This window comes from Hylaeus anthracinus, unplaced genomic scaffold (assembly GCF_026225885.1).
Source record: "Hylaeus anthracinus isolate JK02 unplaced genomic scaffold, UHH_iyHylAnth1.0_haploid 2, whole genome shotgun sequence".
Lineage (NCBI taxonomy): Eukaryota > Metazoa > Arthropoda > Insecta > Hymenoptera > Colletidae > Hylaeus > Hylaeus anthracinus.
Window position 1 is genome coordinate 6560935 of NW_026534838.1, and position 10334 is coordinate 6571268.

At 42.4% G+C, this 10334-nt stretch overlaps 1 protein-coding gene across 1 annotated transcript in view; it reads right to left on the bottom strand.

Moving 5' to 3' along the window:
• The window catches only part of LOC128892999 (uncharacterized), a 17748-nt gene that overhangs the window by 6365 nt on the left and 1049 nt on the right, over positions 1-10334 (bottom strand). Inside the window, exon 2 of the mRNA XM_054153697.1 lies at positions 9684-9833. Coding sequence (XP_054009672.1) covers positions 9684-9833 — 150 coding nt within the window. The remainder of the gene's footprint in view (positions 1-9683; positions 9834-10334) is intronic.

Genomic DNA, 10334 nt, shown 5'->3' on the forward strand with positions numbered 1-10334 from the left:
TTCCCTGTTTTACCGAGAGCGTACGCTGTTTTATCTACATTCCGCTCTGTTTTAACGACGGCGTGCACTCTTTTATCGACGAAATACGTCCTAGCCTAACTTCCAGACCTATCTTCCTACTCTACATCTCACATACCGTCAGAGATCATCTACGATTATCAGGAAATTCTTGTTTTACAAGTTTGAATTTCGAGTGCACGACAAGGACGGTCAATTGGCTGTTCGTAAAGAGTTCTGGGTGACTTTTTGACTTCGCCACGGTGATCATGACCACTCCAGCTCAAATTTGGTAGGAATGCTTTCGTGATCCTCCGCACGATGTAGACGCATCCTCGGACTAATCAAGGTAAGTACAGAGTCCTCTCTTTCTCGCCCGACGTTGGCGCAAGTGGTTTAACTGCTTCTGGAAACAGTTACCGAGTAAGGCAAGCGATACGTTTAACCGGGGCTGCTTTCGATATCCTCCACCATTCCCTTTGGCGGTTCGAGCATAAATGGAATAATATACGGACGGGGTCGTTTCAGCGTTTCTGGCACGAGTCCCCCGCCATTTTTGCCGTGGCGAAACGTAGCAGCGTTTCTTCGACGGAGCCTCGCAAGAAATTTTCACGAGACCGTCGGCGGAGCTTGGTCAATCTAATTATCCTCCGTGGGGGGAGCGGAAAAGCTGGAGGAAAAAGCGATTACGCTGGAATAGTAAAAATTAGTGATTCCATTAATCCTGGCGGCTTCAATTTGCGCGGGCGAAACTCGCGGGGTGGGATCTCGGGGTTGGCCTGTTTCGAGGAGACTTGGCCGGTATTAAGATTAAGCCTTTCGCGGCCTGGTTCTTCGTAGTACTAACTCAGACGTAGATAATAACTCGGACTTTAGGGAATACGTAGTGTTTTTTGAATAAGATGTTTCGATGCTTCTGGAGTTAAATGGCACATTGGTGTACCGAGTGCAAACCTGACCGAGATTAGCACGACGTTACTCAAATTCAGACCTAACTCTGCACATAGATTAGGATTAACTCTCCACTGATATACAGTCAGTAAATATTCGTACCCTCTATGTTAATCGAAGAAATTTGTTTAATAGTTAAATAGTTGGTTTGATGTTTGCAAGTGTATGTTTGTATAAATACAGTCAATGTAAGAAGTATTTGTACAGCAACCCATTTAAAATAAATGGTTCCTGTACGAATACTTATTACACCGACTGCATGTTGATTTATATATAAATATGTACACGTATAAGCTTATTCGTATGTATAATGAAATGTATTCATATGTATTCGTGTGTATTCATATGTATCATGAAAAATTCATTTGACGATATCAAAACTGTTATTTAATTTAATCAAACTTCTTCAACAGACATAGGGGGTACGAATATCTACGTGATTGGCTGTATGAGCCGTTCATTGCACAAATCGATTAACTCCATAAAGCGATAAGTTCGGAAAGTTATTATAAATATTAGGTTGTCCCGAAAGTTTCTTTCGCGAAGTTGCGCTCAATTATTTTATGTGATCGTGTTTATATAAATAGACAATCCAATTTCACAGATATTCATATTGCAACAGTAACGGAGCAAAATGAATCGTGCACAATTCAGTAATGTAACATAAAACGTAAAATATTGCGCATGTATTACTTATTAATAAACCGAAAGAAACTTTTGGGACAACCTAATATAAAAAATCATGACTATACCGAATGCTTCGATGCATAAATTTCAGATTTTTCAAAAAATCGATTCGCGGAGTGAACGACTCGTATCGGTGTCATTCGATCCCCGAAGAAGCTAACCGCGGTGCCGGTCGATCTTATCCAACGAATCAAATTTGAACAATTTTTTCATCGAATTCAATTACGATCCCGAGGGGGACGGAGGGGGGGGGTAGTAGTAGTAGTAGTAGTAGTAGTAGTACACGCGAGCGAATCCATTTCCCATGTTTCCAAATCGTTTCGTACCCGCATTGCGGCAACTCTCCTCGCCGGATAATTACATTCTCGATCGCGGTATCGATAAATCGATCGTTGATACTTTGACAATGTTTCGGAAAATTCCCGTCGCCGTGCGATCGGCTCCGTCGCTAGAGACGGCCGAATAATAAGGGAAAAGTCGATATCGGCTAGAATGAGGAGAAGGGGGTGGAGGGGCGGGGGGTGGGGGGTGGGGGGTGGGGGGAGTGGTGGCAGCAGCATTGGCGGAATAGGTCCAATTATTATTTGCCAATTTTCGCTGCAATAATGCAGGCGCGACCGAGAGAATGCTAAATAATATTACTGGAACTTTCTACGAACGGCGCAGCGGCTTTCTATCGGCCGCGGCTGGAATTGGAAAAATGCTTATGTGGGTCAGCGTCTCCGGCGGCGCGACCGGGAATAATGTGTATTTCAGAAACCAGCCGCTTTCGTTTCTCGTCGAGGCAACGGAAAAAGCGACGGTGGTCCCCCCCGTTCACCTCCGTTCCCGCGTCGCGCAAATCCGATCGTGCTGCAAAGCTCCGGCCGATCGAGCAGATCCAAGCTGCGATGATTAGCGATGGGATCGACCACCTCCTGACTACTGAACTCCGAGTATTTCAATGGAAATAAAGTTACGCCAATTTTCGTGTTCGAACGTAAGGCACACGGCGCAACGGATTTGAAATTAGTGTTGCAAACAGTTTGCGCTCTTTAATTTACCTAGATCCACGGTCGCGTGCAACTAGTTTCAGAGTGGTTTGAAACTGATCGGTTGCGCCGTGTGCGATCGGCCAAAGTTAACATATTGAATCTCGATGGATTCATTTTTTATATGCTATTAGGGTCGATTCAGACTATACGACACGGGCCGGCACCGACACGACAAAACATTAAAACACGCGTTTTAATAGAACTATTCACACTATTCCCGTTGACCGGAACGTTCAGGTCGGTGTCTGTTAAGTGTGAATAGTTCCATTAAAACACGCATTTTAATATTTTGTCGTGTCGTTGCAGGTCCGTGTCGTATAGTCTGAATCGACCTTTAAACGAGTAGTAACGATACGCGTAGTGCGTCTGACATACATTGTCTCATTCTCCTTAGCAATAGAGAACCAAAGGTGTCGCCGCGTACGCGACTTCCAATCGAACTGACTCGCCAACTCCTGAGCGACGGACTATATCTGCACTTTGTTTCCATAAATGCACCTAGGAGCCCCCGGAATGATCCCTAAATTAAATGATTTCAATTGATGACTTCGATCGATGATTTTCGATTGAATAACAGTAAGAATTCTTTGTGCGGTCTATTCATTCGAGGATGATTGTCATCATTGGAACTGGCTTGTGCTCGTGAGTAGATACCGAACGCGATCCCATCCCTACTCGTGATGCACGCCGAGCGTTGTGCATTTTTCGCGGACGAAACGTGGCCAAGGAGAAAGCTCACGAACCCAGCTGCCTGATCACGAATAGAAATCCCGGAAGAACTAGCAGCTCTCCTATGGGGATCTTCTTTCCGACCTGAATTCGATTCCGCGTTACAGTCTCGGGGACAACGTAAGGCTGGGAAGGTGATAATTAACTCTGAGGTACCCCAGTGGAGGTCTCACAGGCTTCTTTTAACAAAAACTTACAGGTCCTAAATACAGGAAGGGCAAAACTAATTTATTATTAACGCAAAACTGAAATCAAACACAAAGCCTGTCCCCTAAGCGACTAATGTAATCAAACGCAAAACGTACCTCGTTACTCACTTCCGTTTGATTACATTTAAAAGTGATAAACGAAACCAGAATAGTCTTCAACCATAATATTTCTAGCGAGTGCCAGTAACTGAGCTGTTTATGAGTAGATTAGGTCTAAACCTGAAGATCCCTAAAAGAAGCCCAAACCCAGTGTTTCTTATAAGTAAGCAAAGTCTCTATAAATGCACAAATATCTCTACTATAAATGCACTGAAACCATCTCGAACATTGGATGGTATACCCCCTGGAGGTCATTGCACTCGAGAGGTGAATCTCAGTCACCATTAGGTTTCAAACAGCAAATATACAATACCTCACATGTTTCTTTAGGTTTAATTTCTTTAATTTCTCGAAGTGTCACTAAAATAAATGTCTTTGGGGCACGGTGTGATTAAAAATGTCCCACGTTTTTGATGGACCGTAATGCATGGTGGGACATTTTTAATCCCACCTCGAAAGTTTGCATTAGCTGCATGTGTATAAATGTGATACCTTTATTAATAACAATATAACAATTTTGTTTGATTTAAAACGCAATAAAATTCCTGTGCAACATGGGTCTATTTTGTGACCTGAATTCCCGTGGCGCAAAGAGTTAAACCGTGAAACGCATTTTAAGTCCACGCGAATAGCTTCGTAGAGTCCATAGCACTCAAAGGGTTAAAATTAGAGCTGTTATTCGAAGAATCACGGATGAAAAGGTGCTCATCTTCGGTTAATTATCCGAAACTTGATTGATACCGTGGTTTCCGCGACTCTCCACTAAAGAGACAATTCCCATCGATTCCTGCATATCCCTAGCACACCTCTGCCTAGTAAATTTCCTCTCCGATTCCTGCATATCCTTACTACACCTCTGCCTAGTAATCTCACCAATGAGTCCACTCCCAGGTTTCCTTTCCCTCCCTTTTTCCGCTCAGCCTCCAACCTCCTCTACTTTTTTCCGGCTGCCACCTTCCCGATGCTTCCGACGATAGCGATTGCACGTGTTCGCTTTTTCGCACGGAAAAAAGCGACTGAATGGCTAACACCGCGATGCGGATTTACCATACGTCGTAGACAGGACGAAGGGAGGCAAGAAGCCACGGAATCGCGAAAGCCAAAGACAAGGCAACATACCGCGATAAATATGTCAGCGTTAACATACGCTGCTGCTAGAGAGCGGACACGGGAATTCCTCGCATCAAAAATGCGCCAGGATTCCCCCGATGAAATTCTCCGGCGGGTAAGGGACTCGTTCCTAAGTTTACGCGGTCGGTTTTTCTCCCGCGTTACCTGCACGGTTCGCATGGTTTTTGCGCAGCCGGGAACGGGTGCTATCGATCGAACGCGGTCGTTATTAGTTAATTAACCGGTGCTCATTGGTCGAGCGTAATTTATCTTTTTTCGCGACGCAAGACTGAGCGATGCGGACCGTTGCGGAGTCTGCTGTTGCCTTTCTTGCCGCGGCGGATATAGTTACGAGCTTGCGAAAGGTGGTTGGTTGATTCTTCCACCGAACGAAAAATGATGTTTCAGCGGGATTATTGGTAAGACGTTCCTGAATCGAAGATGGAGAGCGAGGCTAATCGGTTGATCAGGAATGTTTATGCATTTAATCGCAACGATAATATACATGTACCGTTTAACACTTTCGCTGCGGACGAAAATAAGTAGCCGTTCGCTGGGGGCTGCAATTATGATATTTTTTTTTAATGAAAAATTTCTTACAAACGTTTGAAAACGTGTCAGCTGTATACAGTGCTTTTCACTGAAGAACTAATAAAATTAATTCTGAATATTGAGTATCAATGAAAATAAATTTGAATAAAATTCTTGAATGAAATAACAAAAATACCACGATAAATTTCGATTAGGTAGTTTCAAATGGCCTATAAAGAAAATTTGATCTCAGCAGATATTTTCAAGAGCTTCCTACTTCCTCCTGGACGTTCTTCGAGTGGGTCAAACACCGAAGAACCGAACTTCGTCACACTTGTAAATGCCAAGAAAATGCCACGATTACATTAACCCCTTGCACTCCTATGTCGAATGTGACTCGTCATCAGTTTTCATCTCAGGAGCTCCTATGTCGAGTCCCACTCGACATTCTTTCATGTCCAAATCAATAGGGAAAAGAAATTGTTTCGAGATATACCATACACTTGAAAATGACAAAATATAACAAAAGTGAGAATAAAACTGATATTTAAACGAATCTGTTTCTTCCTTCATTTACTTACATTACTTTGACTTTTAGTTAAAGAAAATTTAACCTTTTGCATTCGAGAGGTGACTCTCGCCACTAGGTTTCCTTTAGGTTTCATTTCTTTGGAACTCGAAGTGCCAATAAAATGATTGTCGTTGACCTGATTTTTAAATCTTAAATTAGAGATCTCATTTTCGAAGTAAATCTAAGCTTAGAATTCGTGACGATAGAATGCTAAGAAAGCATCTCGAGTTGATGATAGATACCAGAAAAAAAGGCCTCGAGTGCAAAGGGTTGAAATAAATCACTTAAAAGGGTCGAGAGCTGCTGGTAACGAAATTGAAATGTAATTGGGAGTGCAAAGGGTTGAAGCTAGAGCTGTCACCTCTGAATTCTTTCTAAATCGAATCTAAGCCCTAAGATTTCCGACGTCACCGAACTCGAGGCTATTCTTCGTTGGAAACGGATCGGCGCGCAAAGAACCGAGAAATTCATGTGTGTGAAGTTAGCCCCGCACTTTTCGAATTTTTGATTTTTTTTTAAATTGTGCTACATTCTGTTACGTTTGTGCCGTAAACCGCAACTCTGTAAGTGAAAGCGTACTCAAGAAAATAGAACAAAACAAAATTGTTGACAGCCCCGCAATTTTCGAATTTTCAGTTTTTCTTTCTTGTGCCGTATTGTGCTATATTTGTGCTGAATTGTGCCGTAAATAAGAGATCGATAACATTAATAACAATTAACAAATGAAATGAAACCAAAATTATACTAGCCCCGGACTTTTGCCGAAACAAACTTTCCATTGTACCATTGATAGAAACTTGATATCTCTACTCATTTTGCAGATAAAAAATGTTGAATTTTGAGGAATAAAAAATGCAATATTCGCACAATTTGCGAACGGCGACAGATCATCAAATTTTGCAAAGTTGTGCTAAATTGTGCTACTTACAATACACGAGACGTATGCGTTCAAAATTGAGATTAGCTCGAGGGCCAACAAAACTTAGAAAACATTTTCTGAGATTTTGTAATTAGGAAAAGTCGTTGTGCCAGTCTAGCACAATCCGGCACAATCAAAGAAAATTCGGAAATATCGAAATGTTCAATCACCCCCACCGTTTTTTGTTAATTTTTGTTGACCCTCGAGCTAATCTCAATTTTTAACGCATACGTCTCGTGTATTGTAAGTAGCACAATTTAGCACAACTTTGCAAAATTTGATGATCTGTCGCCGTTCGCAAATTGTGCGAATATTGAATTTTTCATTCCTTCAAATTCAACATTTTTTATTTGCAAAATGAGTAGAGATAACGAGTTTCTATCAATGGCACAATGTAGCACAAGTTAGTACGCATCTTTCTATAGAAAAAAAAGTTTGTTTCGACAAAGGCGCGGGAACAGTATAATTTTGATTTTATTTCCTTTCTTAATTGTTATTGACGTTATCGATCTCTTATTTACGGCACAAGACGGCACAAACGTAACACAATGTAGCACCATTGAAAAAAAAAAATCAAAAATTCGAAAAGAACGGGGCTAACTTCACACACATGAGAAACTCAGGATCGCAGCAAAGATCAAACATGCACCTCCTCGCATCCACTTCCGCTATCCTTTATCTGCTACCCCTCGCGCGGCACTCCTCGGATACTTCCAATTCTATCCAATCATTAATTAGCCACCGTACGCTCGGTTTATCGAATGGTTCGATTTTCACTGCGATCGCCGACAAAGAGGCCCCCCTCGCTGCGCGTCTCTCCCCTAAGAGGAACGGAAAAGAACCGATTGGCTCCCGTGCCTCGAAACAAATTGCATCTTCGCGACGATTTTTGCCGAGGGATTAATGGGAACTCGCTTTGAAGTGCGGCAAGGTTCGAAGCTCGAAGAGGCACGGGTCTTCAATTATTAATAAATTGAGGCCAGCCGCGTTCCCTCCTCCCCTCTGCGCCGTTCCCCGCGACACGTTTTATTTTTTTATTCCCGTCCTCGCTGCGGGGAAGAACACAAGTGCCCTCGTAATGTCCACGATGTAAATAAGTCGTCTATCGAGCCTGAAAAGAGACCGAGAGGAGCGCGTTCCCCGTGGCTTTATTTCTTTAATCAGTTTTAATTTCGCCACTCGAGCGCGACCGGGAAACAGCGTTTCTCAGACCGCGTCGAACATCGCTTTGTGCGCGGCTCAGCAAAGAGTCTCGAGCGACTTCCTGACGACTCGGAAACGGAAACCGTTCGATGGAAACGAGGCTAGATAGAGGAGCTCTCGTCGAAGGTTTTTGGGGAACGAGCAGCATCTCGAAACTCTATGAACATAGCGAAATTGGTACTTTGTAATTTAGTAGAGCGCGACAAAGGCGGCATGGGTTTTGAGATGGACAGCAGCCGAAATCAAAGGGACACGTGCGCCCAGACAGCATCCGGACAGCGGCGTATCTTTTTTGTTTATAGAACTAATTGTTGACGACGAGAGCCGAAAGACGCGGTAATTGGACAGGTGTTGAATAACGCCCTAGGTTAACTAACACCTTTTAGGATTAAAATTTTACGTATGTAATTTATACAAATTGCACAAATATAGCACAATACGGCACAAGAAAGAAAAACTGAAAATTCGAAAAGTGCGGGGCTATCAAAAATTTGGTTTTGTTCTATTTTCTTGAGTACGCTTTCGCTTACAGAGTTGCGGTTTACGGCACAATACGGCACGAACGTAGCACAATGTAGCATAATTGAAAAAAATCAAAAATTCGAAAAGTGCGGGACTAACTTCACACACATCACCAACTAAGCATCCGACCCTTGTACCCTTACTCACTAACTGCGAATAACACGTCCAACTCGTTAACATCCTACGATTCTCATTGGTCCTTCCTCTTATTTCCACCACCTTCTGAATGCTTAAACACAAACCTTTATAAGGCACACCAGAACTCCTCTCTCGAGCTTTTTCGTAACATAATACAACAGAAGTAGGAACGTAGCGGTAATCTAGTTTCTAAGTACCGAATTGTATTAGAAACCGAACTTGTAATAAATCGGAATCTAACAGAGGTAGTCGTCGATAAAATATTAACCCTTTGCACTCGAGAGGCGTCTCTCGCTAACTGGTTGGTTTGATGCGGAGGACTCGATGCGCGACAATGATTTCTTTCTCGCTTAATTTCTTTGAAGGTGGGTTTCTAAGCTCTTTGGGCCTTATTCATACATCGTTTTTATCTGCGCTTTCAAGCAAAACGTGCATATCTCGCCTTAAATGTGTTTTCTCTTGCTTTTATTAGTTTCTTTCGCTTTATTAATAAGTAATACATGCACAATAGTTTATGTTTTATGTTACATTATTGAATTGTGCATGATACACTTTGCTCCACTACTGTTACAACATGAATATCTATGAAATTAGATTGTCTATTTATATAAATACGACCACATAAAATAATCGAGTGCAACTCGCGAAAGAAACTTTCGGGACAACCTGATATGTATAATCTTAAGAAGTGTAGAATGATACTCCTTCAAACAAAGATAAAACTTTTGTTATCTTCGTTTGGAAAAAAAAAGCAAAATTACAAACATTATTGTATGAGAAATTATCTTCGGAAATGTGTAAAGATACACAAAATGTTGAAACATAAAATACATTTTATACATTAATTTGTATGTGTAATCATTTTATGTTAGAGGTAAGAAATTCCCCAGAAACGCTGCGAAATGTCTCGAGTTGGTTCGTCTTGGCGAAAAAAGCCTCGAGTGCAAAGGGTTGAAGCAAACGGTTACTGCAAAAGCACTCACGTGATCGATGTTGATCTCTCCCTTGTACATGAACTCGACCAGGACCTTGATATCCGAGAATTTCACGTCACGCATTATGACGATCGGGTCTTTCTCCTCGTACTGGGACAGAATTGTGTCGAAGTACGTGCTGCACGCTGACAGCACCACCTGGAAAGCAGAAACGAGAGAACGTCGTTAACGAAGGGCGTGCGGAGTCGGGTTCGGATACGAGACATTCGATGTTCGTTAATCGATCATTAAAACGAGCCGAAACCGGTTGCGCGCGAGGGACACCGATCAACCTTGACAAACGTTCGAGTTCAAGGGACACGGGAAATCAAGGACGTCGGTCATTAAGGACTCGATAGCGTTAATTCACGAGCCCGCGATAAGGGCACGCGACGGCACGTCCATCATCGTTCATTATCCCCGATATTAGCGTGCTACACCTGCACGCTGAGTTACACGCGCCACCGGTATAGATCCAGCTCAACGTTAAGCTCGATCCACAATATCGCCATGTAGCAATGCCGTGGATGTTCATAAACCTCGGATTTGAATCCAATTTTGCACTCTCTTTGTCTATCAATTTGGAAAATAGAAGGTTGTAGGGGGTAGCGTGTGGATCAAAAATTGATTTGACATTATTCTTAAGTCTAACGAATTTTG